We start from the raw sequence: 18,516 nt of genomic DNA on the forward strand, positions 1-18,516 counted from the left end.
CTTGGTTATGGTGCTGACCCCTCAATGCTGAGATGTCCCCCTCTGCCTTCGTCCCCAGGTGCCGAGTCCTTCGGGTTGTTCTCCTGCGTGATCAACGGGGAGGAGCAGGAGCAGACCCACCGCGCCGTCTTTAGGTGAGCTTGCAGGCGCGAGCGGTGTCCCCAGCCTCTCATGGGGCAAAGCCGGTGCTGCCCTCCCACCATAGTGGGGCCAGCCCAAACCCCAGTGTTGCCAGCTTTTGGGAAGCCCCGGGGACCAAACCACTGCCCATAGCTCATGTCCTGCCCAGGAGCGACATCTGCCCAGGCTGCTGCAGGGGCAAGACCTCCGAGGGCAGCCAGGACCTCTGGGGAGCAGCATGGGTGGTGCCATACGGGATACCCTTGCCTTAGGTGCCAGGGTGCTGCCACCTTTTGAGCCTAAACCTGCTCAGATGCTTTATTCAGCATCTCAGGTCCCCATGGCTAATTACACCCACCGGGATGCTGCCTGCCTGGGCCGGCGGCGGGTTTTGTGTGCCGATGAGAAGGCCACCAGCGCTTGCTGGCCGGCCAGGTGCTAGTGCCTCCCTGCCCAGGTTTGTGCCTCGCCATGCGGATGAGCTGGAGCTGGAGGTGGACGATCCTTTGCTGGTGGAGGTGCAGGCAGAAGACTATTGGTACGAGGCCTACAACATGCGGACGGGTGACCGGGGCATTTTTCCTGCCTACTATGCTATCGAAGTCACCAAGGACCCAGACCACGTAACAGGTACCAAAACCTCTGCACGCAACCTGCTGGTGTCCCCCCATCTTGTGTCCACCTCCTCTCCGCTGAGCCTGATGCTGAGCCTGGTGCTGAGCAGGGGGGTGGAGGGGAGGACCAAGCTGGGCACCCGGCAGGGAGCAATGGGCAGCTTCTGGTGTGATGCTGGGAGCTGGTACCTGGTGCTGCGGGAAGCCTTCCCTGGGCAAGGAAACACGCAGGGGTGGGAATATGGAGCGGGGAGGTGGATCTCGGCCCACGTTCCCGGTCGCTGGAGACGATCCCTGCTGTGTGCTCTCTCTTCCAGCACTGGCCAAGAATAGCGACTGGGTGGACCAGTTTCGGGTGAAGTTCCTCGGCTCGGTGCAGGTTCCCTATCACAAGGGCAACGACGTGCTGTGCGCGGCCATGCAGAAGGTAGCGTCCCACCCCATCCCTGGGAGCAGGAGCGCCTGCTCCTCCTGGCAGCAGGGCAGAGCCTCAGGGAGGAAGGGAAAGGGTGAACCATCATCACCGCTCACGAGTACCAGGGCTTTGTCTCTCTGTCTTTCCAGATTGCCACCACGCGCCGCCTCACTGTGCACTTTAACCCACCCTCCAGCTGCGTCCTGGAGATCAGCGTGCGTGGGGTCAAGATTGCCGTGAAAGCCGATGACTCCAAAGAGCACAGCAAGGTAGTGCCCCGCTCCCCGCTCGCCTCGTCCCTTCCCCGGCTGCTGGCTCGTGCTACAGGTTATGTTTCCATATGAAAATGGAGGATCTCCACCCGTCTAAGGGTGTGAGAAACACCATCAGCGGGGTTGTAGGCCCACCTCAGGGTCCCTCATGCCCCACGGGCTCCCAGCTTTGGGCTGTATAATGCCAAGCGCGTCGCTGTGCTGGGATGCTGCGAGCTGAGCCGTGCTGGTTATCTGTCAGCTGCTCCTAAACCCTTTCTGCTACTATTTTGAGTGATGTCCTCCAGATCCGCCCTGTAATCTCTTTAGCTGGCTGCGGCAGGCTGCTGATTAGCGTTCTGCGTAAGCAGCCTAGCGAAACACGGCGAGTGTGGCCAGCAGGAGCAGGGAGGTGATCGTGCCCCTGTACTGGGCACTGGTGAGGCCGCACCTCGAATCCTGTGTTCAGTTTTGGGCCCCTCACTACAAGAAGGACATGGAGGTGCTGGAGCGTGTCCAGAGGAGGGCAAGGAAGCTGGTGAAGGGCCTGGAGCACAAGTCTGATGAGGAGCGGCTGAGGGAACTGGGGGTGTTTAGTCTGGAGAAGAGGAGGCTGAGGGGAGACCTCATCGCGCTCTACAACTACCTGAAAGGAGGTTGTAGTGAGGTGGGGGTTGGTCTCTTCTCCCAAGTAACAAGCGATAGGACGAGAGGAAATGGCCTCAAGTTGCGCCAGGGGAGGTTTAGATTGGACATTAGGAGAAATTTCTTTACTGAAAGAGTGGTCAGGCCTTGGAACAGGCTGCCCAGGGAAGTGGTTGAGTCCCCATCCCTGGAAGTATTTAAAAGACGTGTAGATGAGGGGCTTAGGGACATGGTTTAGTGGGCATGGTGGTGTGGGGTTGATGGTTGGACTCAATGATCTTAGAGGTCTTTTCCAACCTTAATGATTCTATGATTCTGTGAGATGCTGGGCAGAGGCAAGCGCGGGCTTTGCAGCAAGCCTTTGGGAAACCTCCCCCCTAGCTGGGGGGTGGGAGTAGTTCAGGGTTGTGGATGCTGTGGCAGGGAGCTGGGCTGGGGATTCTACAAGTCCTGCCTGTATCTAGAGGATGCCATCAACTTGGTTGCTCTTTAAACTTGTATAAATTAAGTTCTCGTTTCTGGCTGGGACCCTTTGAACACCCAGACTTATTTAGTTCGAAGTTATCCATTCACCTTCTATCTGCTGGTATTTCCAAGAGCCTTTTTAGGGAGGGAGAAGGGCTGCGTGCGCTGGGCAAAGAGCAGCACTGACCCCAGCCCCAGTGCAGCCTCACCCAGGGTCTCCAGGGAATCCCCGCAGGAGCTGCTGGAGGTCGAGGCAGCCGGGGTGGGAGCCAGCAGGGCTGCCTGGAAGGTGCTTGGGGCCATCCTGAAAGCGCTGCTGGTAGCAACCCAGGATCAGACTCCAATTCATTTCACGGCTCAGTCCAAGTGCGTATTTCCAGGGGCCAGAGCCCGGCTGCCCCGCAGGGTGGTGGGGAGGAAAGCTTTGACGGTTCGTCTCTCTCGCTCCCCCAGGTAAACAAGTGTAGCCATTTTTTCCAGCTGAAGAACATTTCCTTTTGTGGGTACCATCCAAAGAACAACAAGTGAGTAGTAAAGAGGTGCGGGGCGGCTCTAAACACCAGCAGCTCGGCACGGAGGCTTTGCTGCCTTCCCGCTCCCTGGGGGCAGCACGACTGGGGCTGGGAAGGGAAGGGGGAGGCTTCTCAGCACCCCGGTCCTGAGGGCTCCCCTTCCCCTGTGAGCCCAGCGCCGCAGCTTTGTGCAAAAGCGGCCTTTAGATGGGAACTACATCCCAGCTCTGGGCACGGGCCGTGGCAGCTGGTGCCCATGAAGGTTTGGGGGGTGGTGCAGGTCCCAAACCCCTATGCTCAAGGGTGGGTACACCTCGGGCATGCTGGGGTACCTGTGCCTGCTTGTCTGCTGGTCCAGTCACAGCCACTCTCTCTGCCCTCAGATATTTTGGGTTCATCACCAAGCACCCTGCTGACCACAGATTTGCCTGTCACGTCTTCGTCTCCGAGGAGTCCACGAAGCCACTGGCGGAGTCCGTAGGGTGAGTCCTGGCTGGGCAGGGAGGGAGGCGCTTGGTCTCGAAGGGCAGAAGGAACGAGGCAGCCAGGCTGAATCCTGCCATCTCCCCATACGTGTGGGGCTTGGACCTGGCCCCGGGCTGGCACCTCTTCCCTCAAGTGAGAGCCTTGGGGCGAGAGCCAGGGCTGACAGGGCTACGGGCAGCATATTCCTGACAGCACTGGAACAAGTCCCAGTGCCAGGCTTTGAAGGCAGATGGCTGAAAGTCATGCGCTGTGCAGGGGATCAGAGCAAGGATGGAGACCCTGCGGCTCCCATGGCAGCCCTGGGTGCTAACACATGAGGGGCGAGGGGCTGGGGGGTGGAGGCTCCAACTGGCCGCAGGGTAGGGAGGGAGGGTGAGAAGGGAAGCGGGGCTCTCTAAATACCTCGCGGGGAGGACGCTGCTCAGTTTTGCCCGGTGCTGTGTTGCAGGAGAGCTTTTCAGCAATTCTACAAGGAGTATGTGGAGTACACGTGCCCCACGGAGGACATCTACCTGGAGTAGGGGCTGGCACAGGCACCTCCTGCACCAGCCAGGGCTGCAATCTCGCCCCTTCCCCGTGTCGTGCATGGACAAGAGCTGCTTTGAGCCTGGAGGAGGAACGGGCCCGGGGCAGGGCTCCCCGGGGCACGGAGCGCCGCCTCTTTTCATGACTCCCCTTCCTCGGGCTGGGGCTGGGGGGGGACGGGAGGGGGGAGGGCTGGACAAATTGTGTTTATTGTACAAAATACTCTTAGTTTATTCTATTGGAGAAGCACCCGCTGGGTGCCCTGCCTGTGAGCAGCGGAGGGGTGGGCAGCAGCGTGCTCGGACCCTTTCCTGCTGCAGGCTGGGGTGACAGCATCTCCTCCTCGTGACTGTGGCCCAGCTTCCCGTCACATCCCTCTGGGGTGACTTTTAATGCGGTGGCAGAGTCGGATTCTCGCAGTATGAAGACACAGCAGCTACAGCAAACAAGACCCATGTGCTGGCTCATGCCTGGGAGATGGGCTTGCCCTGGGTGGGCATTGCCTCCCTGCCAGGCTGCTGGGCAGGGATGACAGAGAGACCCCCAGTATCTCCTGTGCCAGAGGCGTGCCAGCACCAGGATGAGCTGAGACAGCTCACCCCTGCCTTTGCCCCCATCCCCACCCCTCCCTTCTTGTATCCGTGCCCTGGGAAGAGAGAAAAATCCCCCCCCCCCCCAAACCTCCCTGCAGTAACTACACCCTCGGGAGGGGAGACTTTGCCCCTTTCCCCCTCTCCCCCCCGGCTGCAGGTGGCAGAGGCAGGGGCAGGGCTGGGCCACCCCAGGGCGGTGGGGCTCAGCCCCTGCCCAGAGCTGGGGCCCTGCCAGAAGCGGGGCAGGGAAGGGCTAAAGCCTGCAGGGAGCCGGGCGAAGCACCGGGGAGGTAGAAGAGCTCTCCCGGTCCCTGCAGCCAGCGGTCTCTGTGCTTCAGCTGGATCTGCTGCGATGGCAACAACTATTAAATATGATGGTTCATGGAGCAGGGCTGCCGTGCTGTTTGCATCCCACCGCAGCGGGCCACGGCTCATTCCGTCCCTTGGGACCCCAGAAGGAGCTGAAGCTTCTCAGGTTTGGTCCGAGAGCCCCAGTTGCAATCCCTGGAGGCCAGAGATCATCATGTGATGATCAGAAGGGACCTCTGGAGGTCATCTTGCTCCAGTCCCCACCCAAAGCAGGGCTTAACCTAATCCCCTTCCCACACTCCACACCTACCCTGTCCTGCAGCAGCGAAGAGCAGGCGGGGGGGATCCCAGGGGCTGGGCTGCGGTGGGCACGCTGGCTCACAGGCGGGCATCGTAGTAGTACTCCAGCAAGTCGAGCTCATCGCGCTTGCTTTTGCCAGCTCTGCGCAGCCCCGCCGGCCGCTCCCGGGCCGCCCGGCTCCTGAAGCGAGGCTGCTTGGGTTTGATGCCGTAATCTGCAGGTGGAGCGGAGAGGCTGGGCTCAGCCCTGGGGCTGCTGGCGGGGCTGGGGACAACCGCCTGCCTGGAGGGGTGAGCGCATGGAAAGGGGGTTCGGGAGGGGCGAGGAGAGTGCTGTACCGTCCACCAGGCCAAAGTGCTGCTGTGGAAGCTCTAGGAGAGCAGAGAAGTCCTCGGGGACCGAGTAGCTGACCCTGTGGAGGATAACCAGGGGCAGGAGTGAGCCGAGACCCTACGGCGCTCACCCACGCTGGCACAAGAGCTCCCACACGCTGCTTGTCTTCACCCAGCCCGGCCAGCTCTCGAGGGCTTGGTGCCACAAGTGCCAGCCCACGCCTGGGCCAGGAGCCCTGGGGTACCTCTGCAGGTAGCGTGGCAGGGAGGAGGAGGAGGAGGAAGGGGGAAGAACCATCACCTCTGGTGCAGGGGCCGCGGGAGGGCAGCCCCCAGCAACAGGGTGAGCAGCAGGAGCCAGCACCGCATGGTGCACCCCAACGCCGGCTCCACAGCGAGGTCACAGAGGAGCCACCCCGGTGGCCCTGGGACACCGGCTAGGTTGGGTGGGAAGCAGACCCCCCGCCCAGGCGTTGCTGCCTCCCCCCTCCCAGTACGTGAGCTACTGGTCCTGGGCTGCCTGGTCCTGCCCAGGCCACTCCGGCCGCTCGCAGCCTCCCTGCGCTGGTGCACATCCCTCCCTGCAGCCACAGCTCCAGGGCTGCTTCCCTGTCCCTCACCACCACCTTTTGCCTCCCTCTCACCCCCTCCAAGAGCAAACCCCTTCATCTCAGTACCTCCCTGTCCCCAGGAGTGAATCTCCCAACACTTTCCAGGCTTCGCAGTCTTCAGCATCTTCCTCTGCTAAAAGCCCAAACGAGGGCGCAGTCCCTCGCTCGTGGCTTTTCCACGCTGCTGCGTTACAGGGCATCGCTGCCAGCTGAGGTGGCAACACAGATCCCACGCGCTGCCCAAGCCCTGTGGTCCCCAACTGCGGTGGCCCATTAGGACCCCTATTTCAGGTGCTGAGGCAAGGCGGCTGTGACCCCTGCAGCTCCAGAATCCCTCAGGGATGGTTCAGGTAGGAATGCTCCTGTCACCCACTTGAGGCCAACACAGCCGGCAGTTTTCAGCTCCCAAGATCTGCACAGGGCTGGCAGCTGCCTGTGGGGCAATCTAGTGCCACCAGCTGGCTACCCCTTTGTCCTGGCCCCGGGAGCCACCACAGCAGCTCACTGAGCAGACTGATGCCACAACTGTCTACCAGAGCAGATACAAAAAGATGGCCATGGCTGTCCAGACCTCTCCCAGGCCCTTCATTAAGCGTGGCACAGCAGTATTTGCTGAATTATCTCTTCATTTCTCTTCTCTGCCCTTGGCCAAGCCCCCGAGCACTGGCCGGCAGCCATTCTGCAAATCCTTTTAGCACACATTTAGGTGCTAGGAAAGCAGCCTGCAAAGTGCAGCTCTCCGTACCCCCAGGGGAACCCCAGGAAACCGGGGACTAAAGCTGGAGTTACAGAGGCCACAGTCATCAGCTGAGCAACGTGCGGGGCCCTGCCTGACACAGGCCAGAGCAAGAGGAACAGCATATCCCAGGGTAGACAACTGCAAAAGCTGCTCTTTCTGATAGAGACCAACCTGCTGGCAACCAGGTACGAGGGCAGCCCATGCAAACAGGGGAAGAGAGGTCCTTCAGCTCAGTTCTTTCCGTTCAGTCAGTTTATTTGACAGACAAGCCCGTTCCAAGCAGATGGGCCACGGCACGGCCAACACAAGCAGGCTGCAGGTCAATCTCAGCGCCACGAGGTGGGAGACAACGCTCTCCAAAAAACGCTGCCTGGCTTTATTATAGTGCAGCCGTACAAAAGGAGAAAAATCAAGTGCTTAAAAAAAAAAAAGAAGAGGTTGTCCCATCACCATCACTGCAGCCACAGAACGGTCCAGAGAAAGAGGTGGCCAGGGTCTCTCCACGCATGTAGTGTCCCTCATTCACAACTAGATCTGTTAAAAAAATTACATACACCCCCCTCCCCACCCTGCAGAACGGGAGCTTCTCATTGATGGTTTAACTGAATATTAGACATTATCAACATCCCTCCCCCAGGCTGCTTGCCCTCCTTAGAAATGTCCAGCCATGGTCTTTGCAGAGAATAATCATCTTCTCATCAGCCCCAGTTATAGAAATAGATTTTCTGCCAAGCAGGCAAGTAATCCATCAGTGGCCCTGAAACAAGAGAAGAGAGGGATCACGCACGTAGAAAGGCAAGAATTTGAAGCTGTATGTATTTGGGGTATCCCCCCCCTTCTCATTATGATACCTAACAATCCCAAATCTCCAGTTATCAGATGAACCCAAGAATAGAACAGTTATTTTTGCCAAGATGGGAGACAACTTTGGGACGTGGTGCCAGAGATTAGAGCAGGACCAAGCAGGATGGGGGTTCCACAACGTGCAAGGGGAAAACCCGCATGCAGGGAGTCAGGAGGACATTGCTGTGGCACAGGAAAGAGGGAAGACAACTCAGCAGTAACGAGCAGGTGCAGAAACAGAAGCAATTGCTGTAGAGTGAAAATGTTTATGTAGCACACGGCTTAATGCAGGCTCCAAAGCCTCTCCGAAATCACTAACTGGAGGAAGCGGCTCCTGAGGTAGCCAGCATTGTGAACTCCCTAAAGAAAGGACAATCCCACGATGCCAGGCTGATCTAATGCCACATCACTGCCATGAATCACCCCACAAAAAACTTCACATCAGCAGGGAAGAGGGGGAGGTGGAATTCTGGCCCATAATAAAGGGATCCTCTGGTGAAGGACTAGGAGAAGACAGACCTGGTTCGGCCCTTTGATTTACAATCGGCTCCTGGCTGGGTCAATACCTCTAGGCACCCGTTTACCCCTCGTGTCTGCATTGCAGACTCGGGATCAAGGAAAAGAATTCAAAAAGAGGGCAGGGCTCTGGTGCACCAGCTGAGGTGCAGAAAGGGAGCCCAGGAGAAGAGGCCTAGGTGGCAGAGACCGAGCTCTGCAGCCTGGGAGGGCACAGGGAGGTTTACCACTGTGGTCGAGCACAGGTTCCCTAATAGCCAGGAAGCAATTCATCCTTTCCTGTTCCAGTTTAAAACAACACAAGCATCAATACATGGTGCACTGGTGCTCCCAATTCCTTCCTCGGGTTGGAAACCAATTGACAAACATTCTGCCCAACTCCCCTGATTTTTCTCCACCCAGCAGAACCAGGGATATAGCAGCAGGGCCCACTTACGTGTGACAAAGCCAACTCCAGGCACGTAATCAGCCAACAAGCGCAGAAGGAGGAGGATCCTGCCCCTAGGAAGGGAGAAAGTATAAACAAGTCTAGCGGGACACCTCCTGCCCCAGCTTTGAATGCACGAACAGCAAATGGCAGCTGTTACGCAAGGGCTCAGATTAACCTGGTCACAGGCACCCAGACCTCTTCAGATCTACTCACCCAGTCCCCCTGATGCTATTTCTGTTAAAAGGGAAATTTTCAGCAAAAGCCCAGCAGGGGCCCCTTACTCTGAGTATCGGTCATAGAAAGGAGATCTCAGCAGGTAGTACAGCAGTAGGATGGTTCGTCGCCTCAGCTCTGCTCGCTCTCGCCTGTTCAGGTCTTTCAGATCACTCAGCAAGCTCAGACTGGAAGGAGAAGGACAGAGAGCTAACTCACGGCAACAGCAGCCAGCAGGGAAAAGAAAGTTTCTAAACGCCCTCTGTTCTCAGCTCCACGCAGAGCCGGCTGCACCAGCTCAGAACAGAGAGCGCTGTAAGTGTTGCAGAAGATACCTAAATGTGTCAATCTCCCAGCTAAAGACCAGGCCTGGCCCCTGTGCATTTTTCTCTCAGTAGGGCCTGCCCTGGATTGGGGAGCAGGGGCAAGTGTGGTGCTCAGCCACCACCAACCTCAAGCACCCGCAAAAACTCTTCCTCAGACTGACCTCGAGATGTCCAGGACTGCTGAGAGGAGCCAGGGTTTCCACGATCTCTGGCCCCACACTCCTAAACTCAATACTAGGAACACAGAGTCAAGGAACGGAAAGAACCAGAGATGCCTCACAAGAAGCACGCAGACAGGCGATCCCCTGAGTCCCAGCAAAGCTGTGCCGAGCCCAGGAGAACACACTTAAGGCAGTGCTAGGGGGGCCCAGGGAAGGGGCTGGAGGACTTGCACCCACAACTCCAGCAGCTGAGGCTCGCCATCGAGGCGTAAGAGGAGTCCCGAGGCTCCTGCCTAAGCAGAGCAGCGGCAGGGAGAGAGAAGCCTGGCGTGGCCCTGCCCTGCACCAGGGCCGAGCCCGCAGCACCCTCTGCCGGCACCCGGGGTACGGCGTGAGCCCGCAGGCAGCCAGGGCAGGATACGGTGGAGCAGAGGGCGGGTAATGTAGATGGATTCTGCGATGGTTTCTTGGAGACCCAGAGGGGTGGGAGGCTGGTTCAGCTCCTCCGCTCTTCGGCTCTGCGACTCCTCCCTTTGCTGGGGGGACCCCCAGTGCCGGGACTGCAGGGATGGGGCTGAAACAAGCAGATCAGGTCACTAACACAAATAAAACCTTCCTACCACACTTCCCCGCATCACCACCCCGCTGCTTTCTGCACCACGAAGGTGTGAAACAGGAAGAGCTGCGCACACAGCAACTGCTGTGGCTGACCAGCACCTTCAGAGCTTGCCTCCAGAGGGGACAGAGCAGAGAGAGGTACTCGTAAGGTCTGTGCTCCTCAAAGAATAACCACGCTGAAGGGTCATCTCTGTTGCACAGCTCACTTGGGAAAATACAATTTAAGTGCTAGCCCTGCCGCACGTGCCTGAATCCCTGTTGTGTTGATATCCCCCCACCCACAGGGCCCAGTGACTGGCAGGATATGCCCCAATACAAGGTTCTGCTCTTTACTGCCCACACCCAGGTCATACATAAAAGGCACAGAGGAGAAACAGCTCAGGCAAGGACAGAAAACAGGCTCAGCTACTTACTGCTCTGGAGAGAGCGCACAACACGGCTGGAACGCCTGCCAACATAGGTCTGGTCCTTCCCTGAGGAATTGTCTTCCGTGTCTGCAGAAGAAAACAGCCACAGGGGTCAGGCTCCATAGGGACACGCCTCACGCCAGAGCTGGCAGCACCCTTCCCTACATCGCCATCAAGAAAACCGGACTGAAAGTCCGATCCAGTGCAAACCGGACCACCCTGAAGGGGCTAACTCTGCGCAGAGCTGTCAGAGGGTGAAAAGGTAAATCTGCCTGACATTGCCCAGGCCTAGGACCTCTTCCCTCACAGGCAGACCAGGGGACACGCAGCTTGACTCACAGTTCAGGCACCGGTTCCAGGCTTAGACTCCTCCACCCCCTCCTTCCAGACTGTAGGACAACCCTGCCGCTAAGCTAACTCGTGCTCTGTAGAGGGTGGAAAGTTCAACGCAGCTCAGCTTTGCCTACTGAAGCCTTCCCTGTGCCACCCAAGCCGCTGCTCTGATGAGTAATTCCTAGCAGGACAAGACATGCGACCCAGCGAGGCGCCAAGCCAATGATGACAGCACCATGGGCTCACCTTGGGGGTGGAGAGGCTGCTGCTGCTCCCTGTTCAGCGGCACGATGGGAGGAGACGTCTGGATGCCAGCTTTGTACCACAGCAGGAGCAGGAGACGAAGGATGGCTCTGTGAGCAGACACATGGAAGCCTTCAATACCAGGCTACGGAGCTAGGTTCCTGTTGCGCTGGAAAGATGGTTTCCACAGAAGAGGGAAACACTCAGGTCTCCTCAGGGCAACTGGCAAGGGGAGAGGGGTAAGCGTCCCCCTCCTGTGGCACAATATCCAGCACACCGTGGGGCTCCAAATTCCCCCAGCCTCAGGGACCAGCAGCTCAGTCCTGCTTGGGCTTTTTCCTGGGGTACTGCTGAGTCCCCTCCAGATCCCCTTTCCGAGCGCACGCTGCCCCTTGCCCTCCGCCCGCAGCACTTACTTAGCCAGCTGGATGAGGACAATGATGGTCCACCGGCCCATCTCCCCCCACACCCTGGCTGTCCCCATCTCTGCAAAGACCTCCACGCATTCTAGCACACTCAGCCAGGTCAGCAGCTTCTGCTGGGGCAGCGACTGCAAAACACAGAGGGGAGGAAGGGGACAGGATGCAGGTTCTGCTTGGGAGTTAAACGGGGCAGAAGCACAGCCCAGTCTGGCAGGGCTCTCAGAAATAAGCACCGGATGGTCTTGGAAGTCACAGCCCCAGAAATAAAAAGCGGTGCCTCCACTGCCACCAGAGTCTACGCACAAGCCCACTTCTCTACGTGCAAGCAGGGGCAGACCAAAACATCACGGCATCACACAGAGCTGCTACCCCAGAAACAGGGAGAACATCACAGCTGTATTTTGGATTGCCTTCTACCCCAGCTGACACAGCAGGACAGTCTCCGGGGTCGTGGCACTGCGCCTGAATTCCACGGCAAAACTCTCTCCCTCTCCTTGTCCCAGAGTTGGGATACATGACGAGCCTCCTCCCTGGTTAGAGTTAACGAGGGAGTATGCTTGGAGTGGAAGGAAGGGGACCCAGAGTCCACAGTCACACCAGAGCGAATGCCTGCTGAACACAGCATCAGTCTCGATTCCAGGCATCAACCCCAAAACAGCGGGTGCTCTTCCAGCCAGGGTCCCTGCTCCCCAAGCGGGAACTTGCTGGTGCTGTCAACCACAGGATTTAACCCGTTGAAAAGCATCAATAAAGACAATACAGCTGAAATTCACTTTGGCCCCTAACAACCAGGGAAGCAAGTCTTCTGCATTTCTGTTTGTTACATCCCTGACCCTCCAGCCAGAGAGCTACCTACACCCAAACCCACACAGCGGGCAGGCTTGCAACAGAAGAGGCCTGTCTGGAAAAAAACACCCTCCTCCTCATTCCCCAAAGGGTCTAACAAGTGCTGGGAGCCACCCTGGGGCTCTTGCAAGAAAGCCGTAGAAGCAAGGTGCTTATGTTTGCTTTGCTCAATAGCATATGCAAGCAAAGAGTCTGAGGGATGGAATCAGAGCTTTGGTGCTGCAGAGCCACTGCTCTGGAAACAGCGATGGTTATTCAGCTACACTTTTGCCTAGCTCAAGTTCTGAGCTTCTCAAAACACCAGTGGAGCTCCTGGTGCAAGTCAGAGCCTGATTTCTGTGGTCCTGGGAGTGCTCTGGCCACTCCTCCAACCCAGGAGCTACGGGGCAGGGCTGCTGTTTACCTGCATTCAGAGGTTGCCTCTGGCCTCTACATACCTGAGAGCAAAGAGAGGCCACAGCAAAGACCTGCTAGTTTCTACAGACACTCCCTGTAAGCTTCTCCAGGGAAGAAAGCATGTGTCCCAAATCCTCCTCCCACACACTCCAGCCTTACCACGGGCAGGCTCCGCTGCAGCTCCTTTCGGAGAATCCAGTCATTTAATAGCACTAGGAGGTTGGAGGCAGAGTACACTAGAAAAGGAAGAGAAGAACACCGCTGTTACGGGATGCCCAGAAAAACCAAACCGGGGGTGCTGCCTCTTCCCCCGGGAGGGGATGAGGGTAGAAGGGCAGCAAGACGTGCAGATCCCTCCCACAGGCTGCCGGAGGCTGCAGCCAGGCGTGAAGAAAACAAGAAGTCCGGGGAATGGCCCCGCATGCACCCGCGCAAAGGCACAACACCAGCCCCGGGCTGCCCCAGCCCCGGCGCACCCCCCCCCCCCCCCCCCCGGCTCCCCGCTGCCCACCTACCCAGCTCCGACAGTGCGTGGGAGTCCGAGAAGCGACCTGCGAAGGGAGGAGAGCGGCTACCAGCCAGCGCCCAGCGCGGGGGGAGGCCCCCGCTCCCCGCTGGGCCCCAGCCCCCCGCATCCCCCCGGGCAGGTGCCGGCCCAGGCCCAGGCCCAGGCCCCGGCGGGAGGGACGAGGGCCCGGCCGCCCCCCTCCCGCACCTGGCAGCAGGTAGGAGAGGCCCCGCACGGTGCCCTCCAGCTGGGCCGTGGCGGCCGGGTGCCGCCTCACGTACTCCTGGTAGCGCTGGCACAGCAGGCGCAGCCGCGCCGCCGGGCCGCCGCCGCGGACAGGGACCGGGCCCGCCGCTGCCGCCATGGCTTCCCTGGCCGCGCGCTTCCGGGGTCCGCCACCGCGCCTGCGCGCCCCGCCCCTCCCCGCCCAGCCCAGCCTAGCCGAGCGAGCGGAGCGGGCCAGGCGCGGCGGCCGAGCGCCGAGCAGCCGATTGGGCGGCGGGGCCGAGGTTTAAAGCACCGGGAGCGGCGGCGGCGGCGGCGGCCGTCGTCGGGCAGGTACGGGGCGGGCTGGGGGGGGACGGGGCTACCGGCTTTTGTGGGGGCTGGAGAGGGGCCTGTGAGGGGCCGGGGTCTCGGCCTCGGCCTGAGAGGCACCGTCGCCGTCCCGAGGGGGGGACGTGGTTGCCGCAGGGCGTAGAGGCGGGGTACGGGTCGGTTTTGGGGGGCCCCGGCGGGGGTCGGCCCACGCGTGGTTCTGGCGCTCCGTGGGCCTGGGAGCCGGGCAGCGCCGTGCCCCGGGGCGGCTGGGGCCGCTGGCCGCCCCACCGGAGAGCTGGCGTGGGGCTGCTCGGGGGAGCTACCGGGTCCGATGGCGGCACCGGCACGAAGTTCCCGGTGGCGTTGGGGAGCGGGAGCGGCGTCTGCCGCGTCTTCAGCCGGCGGGGACGGACGTGCAGGAGCTCCTGCCCCAGCCGGGGGGTGCCGTGCCCCCCTGGGGGGGGGGGGGGAGTCTGACGGGCACCCAGGGACCGCGTCTGGATTCCGGGAGAGGCACCGGGGAGCCGTCGCTTTGCACCTGACGAGGGCTTTATTTCATAGAATCATTAAGGTTGGAAAAGACCTCTAAGATCACCGAGTCCAACCGTCAACCCAACACCACCATGCCCACTACACCATGTCCCTAAGCGCCTCATCTACACGTCTTTTAAATACCTCCAGGGATGGTGACTCCACCACGTCCCTGGGCAGCCTGTTCCAAGGCCTGACCACTCTTTCAGTAAAGAAATTTCTCCTCACGTCCAATCTAAACCTCCCTTGGCGCAACTTGAGGCCATTTCCTCTCGTCCTATCGCTTGTTACTTGGGAGAAGAGACCAACCCCCACCTCGCTACAACCTCCTTTCAGGTAGTTGTAGAGCGCGATGAGGTCTCCCCTCAGCCTCCTCTTCTCCAGGCTAAACACCCCCAGTTCCCTCAGCCGCTCCTCATCAGACTTGTGCTCCAGACCCTGCACCAGCTTCGTTGCCCTCCTCTTTTTGGGAAGCGCCCAGGGTGACCGAGCAGGCAGGAGCAGCCCCCGCTTGCTGGGTGCGGGGCAGGAGGAGGTGCTGCCCCGAGGGGCTGCAAACTGTGGGCAGGGACTGGAAAAGGTTGGGGGGGTCATTGGGGACGGGGGCCTGCCAACCTCGTGTTCGTCTCCTATTGTGCGTGGCAGTGTCTCTGCCTGCCCGGGATCGGGGGGGCTGGAGGGGGCTTCGGAAGGGAGGGAAGGAGGGAGCACTGAGGGGGGAGCAGAGGTGCAGAAGGGAGGTGGTCAGGGCTGTGCTGTCAGCGCTTCCCGGCTTTTTCCTGGAACCCACGCGGGACTTGCACAGCCACGGTCACACTCTAGTCTTTATTGCACTTAAGCACTAACCCCCGTTTTACAGGCGGGAGGCAGAGGCGTGGGACCGCAGCCTGTTGCAGAAGAGGGCTCAAACCCGGGTTCGATCCCGCAGACCCTCCCTGCCACGGCCGAGTTGTGCCGGGCTTCCCGGGCTGTGCTCCGGCTCTGCCTCCCGCTCAGCCGGGGAGAGTTACCCTGCATCCCCTCCCCGCTGCGCGCTGCTCCCCCGAGCTGGGCCTGGCCCTCGGCACACCTTGCGGTGCAAAGATCAGCAGCGGTGCACATGGATACGGCTGCACCCCTCCCTGCCGAACCTTGCAGGGTGGGTGAGGAGGGCGTTTCGTGGCCTTTCGCAGCTCCCCCGAGTGCAAACAGAGCTCCGCCAAGCTGCTCCTCCTTCCTCCTGTCCAGTTACCTCCACACAATGGACGCAGTGTGTGCCTGCAGCTTCCTCTGCAAGAATTACAGTTGCATGGGCAGGCACTTTATCCTTTTTGATCTCTCCTCTTCTCCCCCCTTCCCCTGAGGGTTTGTTTTCCAGCAGGCTGAGTTCAAAAAGGGCACGAGATACTGCTGGCAAACAGTCTGGCGCTAAACAAACCTTTTTAGTCAGAATCACATGGATTAGACCCAACTTTCCATTCATACGCAGTGCTACCTGTGAGCTCCTCTGAATTTCACGGTGGCCGAGCTGCTAGTGTAAGTACCAAGGCGGGTGAGATAGCACCCAAAGCCCGTGACAGAGGTCTGGAGAACAGCTTGCGGGGGATAGGTGTGCGCTGCCGGTGACTCTAGGGGCATATCCAGTGCAGACTGCCGGAGCTGCTCTCTTTCAAGGAGAAGCTCTGGCTCTGCCAGACAGCAATCTGAGAGCCGGCTGCTAGGAGACTGCCAAAGACACCTTGTCTTCAGCCAGAGGTGAAGCTTGATGCACAAAGTCCTTGGGCTACCCCGAACAGCAGAGCTAGATAGTGCGGTTCTGTCCCTGAGCGAGAAGCTTTTTGGCAGACCCTTCCTCTTCATCCCTTGCCCCCAGCCTCCCTCCCACCCGCTGCCTGTCCTGTCCCCCTTTCTGTTCATCTCCCTCCTGCAGCGAGCGAGTTTGGAGGACAGTTTGATTAGCGTCACGCTGCCTTTTTATGGTAAATATGCTGCAAGGGGAGTGCTGTGGGAGGGGTGGCTTCTCAGAGCAGCAGCGAGCCCGTGAGACTGGGCAAGACTTAAATCGCCTCGGCTTACGGTGCCCGCAGTGGCGGGGGGCAGGAGGTGAAAGGCTGGGTTGAGGGGCTAGTTTCTCTCTTGACTGTACCCAGAAGGATCTTTGAGCAGCTCCTTTCTTAGCACTTGCTGTCAGTCTGGGTGCCGAGGGCTCGTGCTTACTGGAAATCCGCCGGCTGTAACTGAGGCCAAATAGTTCCTACGCTCTGATGATGAGGGGTGCAGGCTCAGCACTAATGGTAGGAAAAGAAGCAAACCAAAAAAAAAAGCAAACACTCTGCCAGCCCATCAGTGGGTAGAGTGCTGAAGCCCAGCTTGCTCGGCTGCCAGCCTCTGGCTCTTTGCTCAGATCTCCGAGACCACGCCATTTCTGGGGAGCCTGACCCCAGGCGGAGCACTGCCGTGGGTCTGAGGCAGCTCGTCCTAAGTAAGCCTTGCTCAAAATGTACTTTGCAGGGTGCTGGGGTAGGCGAGGACGTGTTCTTACAGCGCCTGCCAGCGTTCGAGCTGGGGAGCGGGATGTGGGAGAATAGACTCGGTGTATCGATGCTTGGCTGTGTCTTGGGAGGTTGGTAGTTGTGCGGGAATTGGATGTTCTCCCCAACCCTGTTTTCCTGCTGTCCTTCCACCGCCGGGAGAGAAGGAGCCTGGCAATGTGAGGTCAGGGATGTGGATCTTTCCGGCTGTGGTTGGAAGGGAGCAGTCCTCGTGTGGGATGAGATGGTCTTTCTGGTCCCGTCTCCTTGGGGCATCCCTTCCTGCCCTGCTCAGCTCCCACACCGTGGTGTGGCCATCTATTTTCTTTGCTTCTGGATGAGCTCACCCAATACTTTGGGATAGCTAAGGATAAATTGTGACTCGCTCCAAATAACCTGTAGACAGAGACATGGCCAGGGAGTATTTTAGTCCCTGATACATGAGCCCTGCCTAGAATGGAAGGCCTGATTCACTCGCGGTATCTCACTGGAGACCAACACCTTTCAGGAGAACTCCAAATCTCTGTCCAAATGAGGAGAACAAGGGCAATGAAGCACACCAGGCTCCGAGCGTGGCATTGCTGGTGGTGGCAGCTCGCACCTCTGATCTCCGACAGCCTTCCTGGGGCCTGGAAAGGCAGCAGCTGGCAGGGGATGTTGATGGTGTAGTCCTTGAGTTCCTGAAGTGTTGCTGACAGGTCTATTGCTTGAAGCGGTTGTCTGAGGGGAAGGGAAACCCAGGTCAAACAAGCTTAAGGGACCTTTTAACGCGTGTTTGGACTTGGAGGCATTTTGTGGCTGTTCTCTGTCAGGGTGCCCCTGCCCTTCCCAGCTTAGCTGAGACTTGGCATCGCCAGAGAAAGACTCTTTTTGGCTTCCCAGGAGGAACAACACGTCTGGCAATGTGTGCAGAGTCCTGCTGCGAGATAGTGACCGCCTTCTGCCTCCAGATGCCTTTTCCAGAAAGCCATTTAGACGCCCAGGCTGTTACTTGGATAACTCCCTTCCCTGATTCATTAGCAAAGTGCAGGCTCTCCTGTAATATCCCAAATCTGCCTGCGCTAAAGGCTGAGAGGGAGAGGCCGTATCTTTTAATAACCGTGTGATGCAGTTGGAAAAAACTTCTGGACATGCAGTTCTCTGGTGGCCTGAGTTAATGGAAACACTCCAAGGGAGAGATGCAGCTGAGGGTGCTGCAACTGCTTTTGGGTGGGTGGGGGGGGGCAACCGCTTGTGGTTTCTGATCTGCCTTTCCCCCAGCCTCACCCAAGCTCCCCTGACCCACCCCTGGAGAAGGCAGCAGAGATCGGTCCCACCACCCTGCAGGTCTTGCAGGTGCCGTGCGCGGTGCTGGTGGCTGGGAGGCAGCCGTCGGACGTGGGCTCCACCCTGGAGATGAGGCTCTTGCCACACGGACACGGGTGACGCTGGTGGCCACGCTGTGGTGGATCCCACTGGGCAGCGCTGCCGTGTGTAGCAGGCACGCGCCTGGCTCTCCCCACTCAATATTAGCTCTGCTGAAGGTGCCGTTGCTTTTCCAGCTCTTTCCTATTGAAACGACTCCGTCTTGTTGCCGGCAGCTTCTGCTTTCTATCCCAGGTGGGTGCCAGGGTGGCTCTTACCTGCTGAACCTGGAGATGCAGGGCTCCAGGAGCACTAGAGGGAGGGCTGTGATTGCAAAAGGAATGTGTGCCAGGCGGATTTAGCACCCTGGTTCATAACCTGTTGCCCCTGCTCCAGAAGTATCCGTCTTCG

The 18,516-nt window shown here is 59.1% G+C and overlaps 2 protein-coding genes across 5 annotated transcripts in view; one reads left to right on the forward strand and one right to left on the reverse strand.

The window, feature by feature from the left end:
• Positions 1-5,011, forward strand: part of MAPK8IP1 (mitogen-activated protein kinase 8 interacting protein 1) — a 24,821-nt gene extending 19,810 nt beyond the window's left edge. The window contains exons 7-13 of the mRNA XM_075152181.1: positions 59-134; positions 578-750; positions 1,052-1,161; positions 1,299-1,418; positions 2,964-3,034; positions 3,406-3,504; positions 3,957-5,011. Coding sequence (XP_075008282.1) covers positions 59-134; positions 578-750; positions 1,052-1,161; positions 1,299-1,418; positions 2,964-3,034; positions 3,406-3,504; positions 3,957-4,029 — 722 coding nt within the window. The 3' untranslated portion in view covers positions 4,030-5,011. The remainder of the gene's footprint in view (positions 1-58; positions 135-577; positions 751-1,051; positions 1,162-1,298; positions 1,419-2,963; positions 3,035-3,405; positions 3,505-3,956) is intronic.
• On the reverse strand, positions 4,897-13,580 carry PEX16 (peroxisomal biogenesis factor 16). 4 transcript variants are annotated; one of them, XR_012673956.1, is made up of 13 exons: positions 13,388-13,567; positions 13,188-13,223; positions 12,832-12,908; positions 11,425-11,558; positions 11,012-11,118; positions 10,439-10,519; positions 9,829-9,981; positions 9,408-9,480; positions 8,989-9,108; positions 8,714-8,778; positions 5,575-5,648; positions 5,246-5,450; positions 4,897-5,130 (listed from the first exon to the last, which is right to left on the reverse strand). XR_012673956.1 is itself a non-coding variant. In XM_075152179.1 (11 exons), the coding sequence occupies exons 1-11, from the start codon at positions 13,542-13,544 to the stop codon at positions 5,608-5,610; spliced, it is 1,044 nt and encodes a 347-aa protein (XP_075008280.1). In that variant the 5' UTR covers positions 13,545-13,567; the 3' UTR covers positions 5,547-5,607. The 4 variants fall into 4 exon arrangements, 3 of the variants coding, with proteins under 3 accessions (XP_075008280.1, XP_075008279.1, XP_075008281.1); XM_075152179.1 differs by lacking the exons at positions 4,897-5,130; positions 5,246-5,450 and having other exon boundaries at positions 5,547-5,648; XM_075152178.1 differs by lacking the exons at positions 4,897-5,130; positions 5,246-5,450; positions 5,575-5,648 and adding an exon at positions 7,274-7,675 and having other exon boundaries at positions 13,388-13,580.
• Between the last annotated feature and the right edge of the window lie 4,936 nt (positions 13,581-18,516).

The sequence above is a fragment of the Calonectris borealis genome, chromosome 5 (assembly GCF_964195595.1).
Source record: "Calonectris borealis chromosome 5, bCalBor7.hap1.2, whole genome shotgun sequence".
Classification (NCBI taxonomy): domain Eukaryota; kingdom Metazoa; phylum Chordata; class Aves; order Procellariiformes; family Procellariidae; genus Calonectris; species Calonectris borealis.